Below are 15355 nucleotides of genomic sequence, written 5' to 3'. Positions count from 1 at the left end.
TATAGTGGAAGACCAGACTGAATATAGGTTGTGTGATTGTGATGCTGACTTACTGGGCAAATTTAAATAAGTCATGAAACTTCTCTGATTTGGGTTTTTCTCCAGTTTAAAATAGATGCTCTGTTCTATCGCTTCTGATTAAAACTCCAGGCAACAGGATTTTCTGCCATATTTTCGGTTTGTGCCCTAAAACTTGTTTTATAAATGTTTTTCTCCTTTGTATATTCTTCTTATAACATCAAGTTATGATGTGTTCTATATGTTCCTATGCCTAAAACAAGTCTTCGCTTCCATGTTGAGGGGAGAAATAAGACACGTAGGGTCCCCACATGCCATGGTGTCCACAGCTGGTTACCACCTCCTTCCAGAAAATACATGTCTTTCATACGGCCCACTCATCCCTCATTCTCTCTGTTGTTTTATCTCCTCTTTCCACTTTTCATCTCTTATTCTTCTTTCCTTTGTCTCTTCCACTTACTGCTATGGCACGTTGTACTTCACTGGCAAAAACTACCTTGATACCTATTAAGTAGGCGAGATAGACAAGTCAACTATGGTGTAGCTTTAGGCTGTAGACTTTGAAGAGCATTACTCAAGGTCCCAGTGAATTCCAGAGTGCTATTACTTAGTATTGCTGTTATACAAGTTAAGACATACAAAAAACATTAGTGAATGTGTGATTTCTAACTAAATGTGTCTATGTCTTCTATAAGGACATTATGAATGACATTTTGGACATGCGTTTTGTCCCACTAGTGCCATCTCCAGTGAAAGATATTGGTATTTCATCAAAAACTAATTCTCTCCTGATTTCCTGGTCCCATGGTTCTGGAAATGTGGAACAATACAGGCTGATGCTAATGGATAAAGGGATCCTAGTTCATGACAGTATTATGGACAAACGTGATACCACCTACACTTTTCATGGACTGACACCTGGCCACCTCTACAACCTCACTATTGTGACCATGGCTGCCGGACTGAAAAACTACAGGTGGAAACTAGTCAGGACAGGTAGGTACCCCCTCTCTAGCTGAGCAAGAATAAAAGTCACATCAGGTTTTAATCAGGTTTATTAAGTTATTTGAATAATGGTAATATAAGAAAAATTGAAATTCATGTAAGTTATAAAAAGACCTTCATATAGATCTACTTTTCTATGTAGAAAAATGAAGAATTACCTTTTATTCTAAAGTTGAGGGCAGTCCTTGGCAACATTTTGAAGTAGACAAAGTTAATTACTGATACAGTTGCAGCTTTTCTTTTCAGTGTACCCATCTCCTCCCTAAGGATTCCTGCTTCTGTCTCTGAAGCAAGCACCTATGTCTTTGTGACATTACTCACACTGAACCAGGATTACTTCTCTCAGTGTCATAGAAAGACCTACTTCCAAGTGAAAGCCATTTCCAAAGCCCTCTATCCACAAAAACATGCCCTAGGACTCAACAACACAGGAACAGTCTCACAGCTCCTCTAGACTGATGAACTAATCTATGCCAAGTATTAACAATTCATTCATTAACCCAACCAATATTTACTAATTGCATCTGCTAGGCATTTCTGATCATAATAACATCTAAGACAGGCATCTTTGCCCTCATGAAGCTCACATTCTAGTAAATTCAAATGCTTCTAGTGGGTCTAATGTGTACCTCTTGGTCAGTTGTCTAATTTTAGGATAAAATCTAAAAATATTTAATTCCTTAGAAATTACTCCAATGGAGAGAGTTTCTGCAACTATCGGAAGCTGGTGGGAAAGATACTGGAGACTTCTGTACATTTATATAGTTTGTATAGCACCATTCAAAGATAAATAGATATTTCTGAACAAATATACCATATATCTTAAGAATTACTTATGACTATAAAAAATAAATTATGCTTCTGCTCTTGCACAATTGGTATGCTATGCCATTCTTTTAATGGAACCACATTAATTTATATTATGCTGTTAATGAGACCCAAATTTACAGCATGTGCAAGAGGTAGAAAAAATATTTACCCAATATGTCCTTTTTGTCCTCATTTTTTTCTTTGATGAAATAGTATCACAACTCTTTATCACAATTTGATATAAAAATAATTTTAATTTACAAATTTATATAATCACCAATCAATGGATCAATCTGTTTATTATGCACTGGATATTATTGATGAGAAGAAATTAATTAAATGATAGACCTCTTTCTGTGGTCCACCTAAAAAAATTCAGAGCTGGACGGGACCATTTTAGGACCAGGATTTATTTACCAACAAGGAACATTAGATGCAGAGAAAGGGCTGCCCAGAATCCTGAGGAGAGCTGCCAAGTCCCAGCCAGAACCCTGCCTTCTGACTGCCAGAATTGTGCTCTTGCCATGAGGCAGATAGCTTTCGCTGGTTTTACAGTATTATTTTTGTCCCTCAAAGTGGTGGTTTTTTTCTGATAAAGGACTGTGCCTTGCAGGAATTAAAATAGAGGTTTGAATTTGACCATAGGAATGGCAAGATATCCTGAGTAAAATCTCTTTTCCATGCCTTGCTAATTAGCCCCCATGGAAGTCTCAAATTTGAAGGTAACAAATGATGGCAGTTTGACCTCTCTGAAAGTCAAATGGCAAAGACCTCTTGGAGATGTGAGTTCCTACAATGTGACCCTGTCTCACCAAGGGACCATCATGGAATCCAGAGTATTAGCACCACAGGTCATTGAAACTCACTTTAAAGACTTAGCCCCTGGAAGTCTTTATCAAGTTACTGTCAGCAGTATTTCTGGTGAACTGTCTGCTCAGAAGATGGCAGTGGGCAGAACAGGTGAGTCTTGGGCTCCAGAATTTTCCTTCATTGCCCAAATCCTCTTCTGATCCATCTTAGAATAAGATAAAATAACATAGGAGGGAAGCTCCTTTTCCTACCTAGGAAGTAGGATCTACATGACTGGAAGTGTCTGTGGGCCAGGATCCAACAGGCAGAGTAAAGTAGAGGTTAACTGCACTCATTTAAATTATTTAGGCAAATGTGTTTGGATTCCCGAATGTCCCTGTCCTGTGCTTTTTCGTGTCATGTCACTTGAGTAGCATAAATGCATTGGTATTGATATCATTAAAAAAGACATTCTTAAATGATCTGTTCTTATAGTGAGGACCAGTTAGCATTTAAACATGTTTCCCATAAATTTGGCAATTTATGGCACGTATGCAGTGCTTTATATGAACAAACTACTGTAGTATTGTTAAAATGGTTGAGACATGCTATTGCCTTTAAGGCAGGGTTCTGCAAACTATTCCCTGTGGCCAAATCTGGTTGATGGTTTGTTTGTGTACTGCCCCAAGCTAATGAGTGGTTTTTATATATTTGGAGGATTGTAAAGAGAAACAGAAACACGAAGAAAAATATGAGACACAGATCATATGTGACCTGCCTGAAGTATTTACCATCTGGCCCAACCTTTGCTTAAAAGAGGCTGCATTTTAATCACACAGATGTAGAGTACACAGCTGGAAAGAAGGAGAGTAGCTGCAGGGAATTTTCACAGTTAAGACTGGGAGGATATGAGTTCTGAACTTGAAGAGCCACAAATGCAAATGAAGCACTTGACATATTACTCTGTAATTTTTTAGGAAACCTTGAGTATTTATAAGCAGAGGAATAATATCATCAGAGCTATATTGCAAGAATATTATTCTTTTCATTTGGAAAAGATGAACATTTCATGACCACAATATCCAGTACCTCTTCCAGAAGATGCCACATCTGTCAATGTCACTATCGTTAGAAGTAGTGTCATTATTTTCTCTAGGGCAAGCATGCAATCAATAAAAAACAGCATTCATATCACTATATTGTCAATAGTGTTCCAGAAGACTGCATACCTGTTACTCTACTAAAATTATTTTAGCATACATTTCTTGAATGTCAGATGTTTCCAGAATGAGAAAAGAATACTAACTTGCCCTCCACGGTTATCAAGAGAGGATAGTAATATTTTGAACTGCAAACATTGTGTCTCTTATCTACTGTTACCCATGAAAGTCAAGTGAGTATTCCTATTTTTTAGGTTTTTTAACATCTTCTTCTTGACATCATTTCCTTCTTTAGTACCAGACAAAGTTGGAAATCTGGAGGCAAACAATGGTGGGATGAGGTCCCTTGTGGTGAGCTGGTCGCCCCCTGCTGGAGACTGGGAGCAGTACCGGATCCTGCTCTTCAATGATTCGGTGGTGCTGCTCAACACCACTGTGGGAAAGGAGGAAACACAGTATGTCATGGATGGTGTGGGCCTCATACCCGGAAGACAGTATGAGGTAGAAGTCATCGTTGAGAGTGGAAATCTGAAGAATTCTGAGCGTTGCCAAGGCAGAACAGGTAAGCAAATATGAAGGCGTTCATGACTAATGATATATTATATTCTCTCTCTCCCAAGTAACTCAGCAAACTGCCAATGTCATTTCCTAGTGTTCACTGAATTTGAGATATAACTGACTTGAGCATTTGGTCTTTCAAAGATGTGGGGTTAACACGTTTTACTCCACCTAAATACTCATAGATTTTTTTTCTTTATGGTTTTGTGGACCATAGGATTGTATTAAATATTTTTGTATCACAAAATACATAGGAAGAGATAAACTCTAATTAAGTACTTTAAGATCAAAAATAAATGACCCAGGAGGTGTTTTCCAATATTTTCTAGAATTTTTATCTCTGGTTATGTTACATGTACAGAGTTTTTGTGATCAACCTTTTTTATTCTAATGCTCATAAGTATTCAGAAAAGAAATGATGAACTGGAATTCTTGCAGATGGAAGAGGACTGTTCTCTAAAGAATATTCTGTGAGTGCATCTGAGCTAAGCAGTGACCCAACTCACCATTGTTTTTTCCTCAGTCCCTCTGGCTGTCCTCCAGCTTCGTGTCAAACATGCTAATGAAACCTCACTGGGCATCATGTGGCAGACCCCTGCTGCAGAGTGGGAGAAATACATAATCTCTCTAGCTGACAGAGACCTCTTACTCATCCACAAGTCACTCTCCAAAGATGCCAAAGAATTCACTTTTACTGACCTGGTACCTGGACGAAAATACACAGCTACGGTCACCAGTATTAGTGGAGACTTAAAAAATTCCTCTTCAATAAAAGGAAGAACAGGTAATAATCTTTATACATCTTGGATTTTTATAGTGTACTGTCTGCTGAGTTATTTAACATTCAATTTACAAATGTTCATTGAGTGCCATTATGCCTACTATATACTTGGCATGTTTTATGGATCCTTTCTAATGTGTTTTCTATTTTACCAAATTCAACTCGTATCTTCATTACTTCCCTATTTTTACTTTGCTTGGGTTTCTTTTTGTTAAAATTGAAACAGAGTAGAGAATAACTCTTCAGAGGAGTTTTGTTGCAAAACAGCAAAGAAATAGGGCAGCACTGAGAAGAGGAGTAGGGTAGAGAAGAGTGTGTTAGGTTTTTGTCACTGTGACAAAATACCTGAGAAAATCAACATAAAGCAAGAAAGATTTATTTTTCAGTCCATTGTCATTTGGTCCCATCCCTCTGGGCCTTTGACAAAACAGAACATCATGGCAAGGAGCATGGTAGGGCAGAGTTGCTCACCTCAAGGCAACTGGGAAGCAAAGAGAGTGAGGAAGAGGCCAGGGACAAGATACATCCTTCCAGGGCATGCACCTTCTGACCTACTTAATTGAACAAGGCCCCACCTCCTGCAGTTTTCACTGCCTCCCAATAGTCCATTCAATTATGAATCCATCAATGGATTAATCTATTGATGAGATCAGAGCCTTCATGATCCAATCACTTCCCCAAGACTCCATCCCTTATATATACATCTATGTATAGATGTATATATAATTTTTTTAAAATACTGTTTAGCTATGCTGCCCAGGATGGCCTTGAACTCCTGGGCTTAAGTGATCCTCCTGCCTTAGCCTCCTGAATAGCTAGGACTACAGGCCTGTGCCACCATGACCAGCTGTGTTTTCAAATTTTACATTCCCATCAGCAGTGTATGAGAGTTCCAGTTCCTCCACATCCTCATCAGCACTTGGTGTTGTAACTTCATTTGTTTGTTTTAAAATTAAGCCATTTTAGTAGATGTATAGTATCTCATGTGGTTTTAATTTGCCCTTCCATAATTTCCAAGGACTTTGAAAATTCTTTCATATGCTTATTCACCTCTATTTATCTTCTTTGGTGGAAGTTTCAGTTCAAATATTTTACCCATTTTTCAATAGGGTTTTTTGTTTCCTTTATCACTGAGTTTTGAGAGTTCTGTGTCCTAGACACAAGTCCTATGTCAAAAATGTGTGTTGAAACTCTTTTCTTCCAATCTGTGGCTTATTTCTTCATGATGTTAGAAGTGTATTTTCCTAAATAGAAGTGTTTAATTTTGGTTTCAAACTGATCAGTTCTCTCATAGATCATTCATTTGGTATCTAACCTAAAAAATCTTTGCTTGACATAAGATCACAAAGATTTTTCTCCAGAAGATTTATAGTTTTGTGCTGTAAATGTAGGTCTATGAACCATTTTGAGTTAATTTTCATATGTGTTATGAGGTATAGGTAGAGATTTTATTTCTTTGCATAAGAAATAAAATAATTTCTAAGAAAATAATGTATCTAATAATTTCAGAACTATTTATTGAAAAGACTGCCCTTTCTCCACTAAATTGCCTTTGAATCTCTGTAAAACAAATCAATTGATATATATATGTATGTGTGTGCACATATATATATAAATATATGTATATAAATATATATTTGTATATGCATAATTTAAATGTATACATTTATATATATTTTCCCCACTATTGGTCTATTTTTGAACTTTAAACTCTGTGCTGTCAATTTTTGTTTCTGCCTGTTTTCCAGTCATGCTATCTTGATTAATTTAGCTTTCTAGTGAAATTGGGTGATATTAGTCCTCCAACTTTGTTCCTTATTTCAAAATTGTTTGGGTCATTATAGTTCCTTTGCTTCCCATATAAAATTTAAAACTGGAAAGGAATTTCTGATCCATATGTATATTAGCATTTTCATTGAATATGTTTGTATCTCAATGAACCTTGAGAATGTGTGCCAGAGTTCTGCTCTATTTGATTATTATAATTCAAGGAAGAGGAACAAAAAAGAATATATCTCAATAGAGCGCCAACTTCAATATCTGTATATAAGATTTGCTAATGGATAGGTAGGAAGCAACAATAATTACTAGTTAGGAAAAGGTCAAAGGTTTAGGGGTTAGACAGATCTAGCTTTAGACCCCAGGTTTATTTTTTGTCAATACTGTGTGATAAAAGCTTTAAAACTTACATTTTATGGTCTTTGGTTTTCTCATTAGTAAAAGGAATCAACTTTATAGAGTTTTGAATGATTTATCAAATAATATAATCTCTATAATACATTTATCCCATAAGTGGCACATAGTAGATATTCAATAGTTGTGATCATCATTATTTATATTAGTAGTTGTATCATCATTATTTTAGTGAGCACATTATAATTTTATATATATATATATGTGTGTGTGCAGAATTTTTTGGGGTATGTTCATACATGGACATTGCATAATTTGGTAGATTTCACATTATCATTATTATTTTTAATATATAATAGTGTGTTTTATATTATTGTTGCATTTTCAGATATAAAAATAATAACCCTGAGAATGTGCCAGTAGAGAATCAACCAGTTTGCTAAACCATTACCTAATCACTGGGTTGAAAGGATTTCCTAATACCACCTGTATTAACCCTTGACTTAACTTAGATTGAGCAATCCCATGACTTTCACTTCTCGTGGGTTAAGGACAGAGAAAACCGTATTAAATAAGAAACCTTACATCATGTACAACCAGAAGAATGAGAAGTTATACTCCATTTATGCATTGTACTGTCATGTATAACTAATTAGAACAAATTCAAAAAGATTAAAAAAAATAAGAAGTCTTCAAATACAGCATCCTTCACTATTTAAAATTTAAAATCAAAACTGTGTAGTAAGCATGCACCATCCCATCCTTGGATCCTAAATGAGTTTGATTTCCTAGATAAACCACTTTTTCAAAGTAATAGAGTCCCTGAAAAGAAATGCTTCTCTTGTGCCATAGGAAGTAGAGAAGAGGGTCTACAGCAAAAACAAATTCATTTTTAGCACTTTCAAGTCTGTCTCCATTTTTTGGCCCATTTTAAGTACAGTTCCTTAGGATAACTAAGTGTCATTTATTTTGTCTTTGGTCTACTGTGTTTTAGTACCTGCCCAAGTGACTGGCCTGCATGTGACCAACCAAGGGATGACCAGTAGTCTATTTACCAACTGGACAGAGGCACTGGGAGACATAGAATTCTACCAAGTCTTACTGATCCATGAAAACGTGGTCATCAAGAATGAAAGTGTCTCCAGTGAGACTAACAGATACAGCTTTCACTCTCTGAAATCAGGCAGCCTCTACTCTGTGGTGGTAACAACAGTGAGCGGAGGGATCTCCTCCAGACAAGTGGTGGTGGAAGGAAGGACAGGTAAGAAGCGGAGATGTACATGTCTATAGCTTACAGAGATCTGAGTCCATAGCACCTGCATCACAGAATTATTTAAAAATCCTAAAGACAGACCCAGTTAAGTTTATCTTAGTAGTTAGGAAATGCCCATGCAGATTGAACATTAGCAAAGTTGTTCATAAGGTGTGTATATTTATAATTTTTGATGTAAGGTAGACTTTGGGTCTTATCTCACAAAGTCAGAACGCAGCAAGATTAGAAGGATTCTCAGAAGTCAAATACTGTCCTTTATATGTGCTATCCTGGTATATTGACAATTACATAAAAATATTTAGCTGAGCTTAATCAACTAATGATAAAAACAGTAGTGCAGTTCCTATATTCTGTGGAGTTTCATTCTGGTGTTCACTAATGGCAGTTCTATTTACTAACACTTATTTCCAATGCATAGCACAAATGTTATTTTTTATACCATGTTTACTAGTTTACCATCTGTATACTTCTATTCAGAGAGTTCCTTGAAGGTATCCACACTTTCTATTTTCATATACTTGGCAAATAGTAGGTTCTCAGTAAAAGTTTGTGGTGTTGGTCCCCAAATGACATAAGAAAATGACTATAGTTGACACCTTTCCAGAAAGGTTGTCATCTCCACCACAACTCTATGCCCTCATTTGGTCCAGTTTCCAGACTTATTGCATCCAGAGTAAGCTTTTAGGCTTATTTCTTGCCACTAGAGGGCAGGAAATGCTTTGCAAAGGGAAAACACAGTTCCCCCTGGTTGTGTTAGCTGCCAAACTCCCCGGGAATAAATGACTTCTTCACATGAAGATTGAAGGTAATCCCCAAACCTACACTCTTTATAAAAGCTGTTCATTCTTCATCTTTTTCCACAAACATGTGTGCTTTATTGGAGAGTTTGGTTCAGGTTGATTCATTTGGATTGTTAAAATGTCTGTTCCCTTTCCTATAGGGAACCTCTTACCACATTCACATAAAAATGCCTCCATTTAAAATACTTATCACATAGCAACCCCATCAAAGTGCAGTAGTAGCATCCTTGTATTTATGAGGAATCTGAAAGGTTTCCTTGCATTTTTATTTTGGTTGGCTTTCTGACGTAAGAACACTCAGCTTCTAGAAGCTAAAGTGAAATCCTCACACTTCCTTGACCCCTTATGTTATCACATTAGCTCTCCTTAGTCCATGTTTTCTGCTGACCATAATAGATGACTTGAACTTTTGATTGCTTTCTTTTTAAAAATGTTCTCCCCTTTTAAAATCACAGTCCCTTCCAGTGTGAGTGGAGTGACAGTGAACAATTCAGGTCGTAATGACTACCTCAGTGTTTCCTGGCTGCCGGCACCTGGAGACGTGGATAACTATGTGGTGACCCTCTCCCATGAGAGCAGGGTGGTTCAGTCCCTGGTCATTGCCAAGTCTGTCAGCGAGTGTTCCTTCAGTTCCCTCACCCCAGGCCGCCTCTACAATGTGACCATAAGTACAAGGAGTGGCAAGTATGAGAATCATTCCTTCAGCCAAGAGCGGACAGGTAAGGATGTGTGAAGGTACTGGACTCCATAAGAACCAATGGTTGTGTGGCTCAGGGCATCACAGAGCTGTGACAATCCTGTCATACTGGATTGAAAGACAGTTGAGATCACAAACTCCTTATGGAGAATTTGGATTTGGACCCAAGAAACTCCTTCTGTGTGAGCAGACATGACCTTTACAGGAAAATAAACACAATTTTTTGTTAGAATTCACATTCTATTCAAATAGTCTAACAAGTATTTCTATGTACGGTGTACTTTGTAGTTGCTATCACCTGGTCTATATATGTTAACTAATCGTTAGAAATTCCTTACTGAGATAGTTGTTAGGATTCCCATTTTACAGATCAGGAAACCAAGGTTCAAGCAAGGTTAAGAAGTAACTTGTCCAACTGTTTACCTTGTTAAAACAGCCACTAAGTTTTAGATCTTGGATTTAAACCTTCTTATTGACTCCAGAGCCTATAAAGCTCTCTGTTCTAAAATCCTTTGTGAAGTGTCTGTTGGTGAAGACAACTATTCATCTTTCTTATAGAAGGTGAAAATGTGAACCTTTATAGTTCTGAGACTAGGGAGCAAAAATCTTAGCAAATGAATGTCAGATCTTTCATGTGCTAGAAAGAACCATATATATATATATATATATATATATATATATATATATATATAGAGAGAGAGAGAGAGAGAGAGAGAGAGCAACCATTTTTCCAATATATTTAGGCTTTCTAGGATTTACATCTAAGTTTCTGCTTAAGGTTGACATCAGTATCTTGTCAAATCTTTTCTAGTGAGCTCTGGGTTGATTTTCGCATTTAAAAATTCTCTTTTTCCATGAGGATCTGGAATAATTGACATCATCCTGTTACCTAGCATAGAGTCTAGGGCCTAGTAGTCATTCAATAAGTATTTGTTGAACTAATAATCAGAAATTACTTAGATGGGGGTTTCACCCGGTGGCACTGGGTGGATTTTAGAAGTGTAGTAACTTGTGAAATTGTTGGGGATAAGAAGGATATGTACATTTGTCTGGGGAGAGAGTTCCTGGTTTGTATCAGATTTCATAATTTCTGTACCCCCCCAAAAGTTAAGAACCATGGATTTGTGTTGTTACCAGAATGCTAGCATTAAATGTGTCCTTAGAATGATCTAATCCCATCTCCTATTCTGAAGATAAAGTCCTGAGAGAAAGTGAAACTTTTCCAAGGTCACATGGTTATAACCAGTAGCAGAGTTCTGGTTACATTATGCTGTACCTGAGAGCTCTGTTGGGGGTATAAAGAGATTACCCCTACCCTCAATTAATTTAAAGTCTAATCATACTGATAATCACAATAATGACTTAGACCTGAAAAGCTGATTTCTTCTCACAAAGTAATCTTATGTCACTGTCTCCTACTAATCAACTTAGATCCTAAAAATCACTAGAAATTAAAGGACATGTCACCCAACTTGCTACCCATAAACACCAATTCATAAGCATTCCCTATCCATATGGCATTAATATTGCAATGCTTTTTGCTAAGATTGTTTCTAAATGTAAGAAAAGTGATCCTCAAATTCAAAGCACTCTCTTGACTCTTAACAGCGTGAGCTTGAATTGGATGCATGACTAATGGAGGCAAATTATTGTAACTGGAAAGTCATGTCAGAGGTGTTGTCTTGTTGATTTTGGCTGGTTATCTTAATTCCCTTTTCCTTTCCTAATGCCCTTCTCTTACATTTTGAGTGAAAATACCAATATGTCTAGTCCTCTATCACATCATCTCATCGTGCAGCAAAGCCCTTCTCACAAATTACCTTGTTCCACCTGGAGAGCACCTTATTGACTTAGCATGGTATTCAGTCTAGTTTTTCTTCCTGTAATAATTGCTTCACCTTCAGTAAATTGCCTGGATCATTGACCTTTCTTAGCTTACGCATACTGTGTCAATTCAGAATTTCTCCTTAACTCTGCCTCGACTAAATTCTAGCAACAGTGTGACTGGTTTCAGGTGAACATAGCATACCTCGCTGTATATCTGTGGAGAGCTGTGTTCTAATATAAAACTAATCAGTCAATTTAATCCAAAAAAGGATGTTAGTGCAATTTTTAAATGTAAAAAGCAACATGAAATATGTAGCTTAGATACCAAAATATGAAGTTTCTGGGTCATTTTATGATTTGGGAGGAAAAATAGACTATTTGAACACAGGTTTGGCATATGATCAAAGCAAAAATCCTTTAACATATACCAAGCCCATACAGAGGTTTTACAAGCCTAGAGGACATGATAATATTGGGACCTAAGTTTTTATGCCTCTTTTCAATGCTCTTTCTCATGAATATTTATAATGTCTGGTTATAGCCAGATGGAAATGAATCTGTAATCTACTATTGAAGCAAAATTCAAATGAAAAGTGAGAATATCCTTAATATCATGCTTTAAATACACTATTGCCTTATTTTACAGTGTTTCCAGTAATATGCATTGATTGATTGATTGGGGGAGGAACATGTTTATGTATTTATTGGAGGAGCCTCAGATGCACAAAATAACATTAATCATATTTCTTGATACAAAAAACCATGCATCAATGGTTACTATTTTTTTTTCTTTGTTGTGATTCTGGGGATTGAACCCAGGGCCTTGTACATGCTAGGCAAGCACTCTACCCTTGAACTACTTCCCCAGTCACTTTTATTTCTTAGGCATTTGGTTAATATTTAATAATTTAAGATGTACATGAGAAACTACTACATAAATTGAAAGCTAGGACCTTAACAAGGATCTGTATCAAATCATGTGGTTCCCATCCTATTAATCCATTCCAAGGTAACCAATATCTTACCTCATGTTCACCTCTCACTTGTTTTCCATCTTGTGTAGTTTTATTGTATCCGTGAACAGTTCTAATATTATGGGTTTTAAAATTTTAGTGTCTTTAACACTGCAAAATACAGTATATGATTTTGGGGGGACTTAAGTTTTTCACTTATTATATTGATAAGATTCATTCATATTTTGAGAAAGTCACATCTTTGTGTTTTGAATTAATAAGACATTAATTATGACATACTTTACTGTGTTTACACAACAAATAATGATCCAGTCTTATATGTAGCATTTTGTGTAGGCAAACAATGGGGTTAGAATGTGTTCATTGGGTTGTTAAAAGATCTATGTAATCACTCCAAGTGGTGTAACAATCTTTCCCCTCGAGATTTGTGATCTAGAGGTCTAAGATTTTTCTTTTAAATGCACACAATAAAAATCTAGTCACTCTCTTTTATTGTCCCAAATTGTCATCTCTGATCAATTGCTCACTCAGAACCACTAAATCTTTCATTGTTATCTGTCCTCTATTTCAGTGCCTGACAAGGTTCAGGGTGTCAGTGTTAGTAACTCAGCCAGAAGTGACTATCTAAAGGTGTCCTGGGTGCATGCCACTGGGGACTTTGATCACTATGAAGTCACCATCAAAAACAAAAACAACTTCATTCAAACCAAGAGCATTCCCAAGTCGGAAAATGAGTGTGTATTTGTTCAGCTCATCCCTGGACGATTATACAGTGTCACCGTTAGTACAAAAAGTGGACAATATGAAGCCAGCGAACAAGGGAACGGGAGAACAAGTACGTGGAAAATTTGCAAAATCTGATGGTTGATTGAACTTGAAGGTCACTGAGTAAACAATTTATCTGAACTTCTGCTTACTGATTAGTAAATTGCTTTCCCACTAAGTCTCACTTGAAGCTAACTTCATCCAGCCAAGCCAGGGCCTGTAATTACAGAGTATTTCTTGGTAGATAAAAGCAACCATAGTGGAGGAGTAAGAAGGCCAAATATTCCATTTTTCTCCCCTGTCCTCTTGCATTGTGGCATTAAAATTCTAGACTTCTTGTTTCATCTCATGATTGAGATCATAACTCATTTTATAATTATATTCTACCAACATGTAGCATTTAAGATTTATGTCAAGAAAAAAAATCATAATTTTAATAGTTGCTTCCAATTTTTCTTGTTTAATTATGCATGAAGTAGCTCGAGTGGTTTATTTGGGGAACAGAGATGTTTGCCAGTTCCTTGAATGTGATTCATAAATTATTGTATAGGTAAACTCGGATCAGTCCCTTTTTCCTGAAGTATCTTCTCATTTTCTCCTTAGTCCCAGAACCTGTTAAGGATCTAACACTGCGGAATAGGAGCACTGAGGACCTGCATGTGACCTGGTCCCTAGCTGATGGGGATGTTGACCAGTATGAGATCCAGCTGCTCTTCAATGACATGAAAGTATTTCCTCCTTTTCACCTTGTAAATACTGCAACCGAGTATCGGTTCACCTCCCTAACACCAGGGCGCCAGTATAAAATTCTTGTCTTGACGATCAGTGGGGATGTACAGCAGTCAGCCTTCATTGAAGGCTTAACAGGTAACTTAAATACTGTTCTTAAACCCGAGTAGATACAGTGGTGTATTTAGCATGTTGGGTATCCCAGGCATTTTGATTAATTTGGAGTGGTAAAAAGGAGATGGCAAGATGAGAGTTATCTTGATAGTGACAATGACATTGTACAAGCTGGGTTAACAAAGCTGAAGTGTCACATGGGGAGGCAGGGAGGCTTTCAAAGAAGTAACATTGAATTGATGTGCCTCGCTGGTGCTTGTGAGGTACACAGATGATATTTTTTTTTTTTTTTTTGCGGTGCTGGGGATTGAACCCAGGGCCTTGTGCTTGCAAGGCAAGCACTCTACCAACTGAGCTATCTCCCCAGCCCACAGATGATATATTTTAACAAATAACTCTCTTGGTACTTTTTTAGGACTGTTGCTCTAACTGTTGATTTTTATTGACAGTTGGCCAGGAGCTCGACACACAGCAAAGCACTTTTTATCTACATTCTGTTCATTTCCCCCAACTCTACGGGCTGGTTATTATTATCATCATTACCATTTTTCTTATGAGAAAACTGCAGTTTACAGAGATTAATTAATATGCCTACAGACACACAGCTAGTAAATGAGAAAACCAAGACTTGGAGTAAGGCAGTCTAACCAGCCCCTTGCTACATTACTGCTATTCTTCATTTCCATTCATTTACCTTGCTCTCCCTCTAAACTTGCCCCGATCAGCTTCAGGTCAGGCAGGAAAATCAGAAAAAAATGGCAAATTGATCCTTGTTTATCATGTCCTCTCTTTCAGTAGAGACGCCAAAACATAAAAACATTTTTAAAAAGCATGACATTTGTTTTTCTTTATTTGCAGTCCTAGGAATTGAACCCAGATCCTCATGCATGCTGAACAAGCTACCACTGAGCTACACCCCCAG

The 15355-nt window shown here is 36.9% G+C and overlaps 1 protein-coding gene across 2 annotated transcripts in view; it reads left to right on the top strand.

Moving 5' to 3' along the window:
• Nucleotides 1-15355, top strand: part of Ptprb (protein tyrosine phosphatase receptor type B) — a 116747-nt gene that overhangs the window by 48925 nt on the left and 52467 nt on the right. For both annotated transcript variants that reach the window (XM_047549121.1, XM_047549122.1), the window contains 8 exons: nt 757-1014; nt 2530-2793; nt 4078-4344; nt 4864-5124; nt 8249-8515; nt 9783-10046; nt 13397-13660; nt 14194-14457. In XM_047549121.1, coding sequence (XP_047405077.1) covers nt 757-1014; nt 2530-2793; nt 4078-4344; nt 4864-5124; nt 8249-8515; nt 9783-10046; nt 13397-13660; nt 14194-14457 — 2109 coding nt within the window. The remainder of the gene's footprint in view (nt 1-756; nt 1015-2529; nt 2794-4077; nt 4345-4863; nt 5125-8248; nt 8516-9782; nt 10047-13396; nt 13661-14193; nt 14458-15355) is intronic.

Source organism: Sciurus carolinensis, chromosome 4 (assembly GCF_902686445.1).
Source record: "Sciurus carolinensis chromosome 4, mSciCar1.2, whole genome shotgun sequence".
Lineage (NCBI taxonomy): Eukaryota > Metazoa > Chordata > Mammalia > Rodentia > Sciuridae > Sciurus > Sciurus carolinensis.
This window is presented reverse-complemented; position numbering and strand designations above follow the sequence as displayed.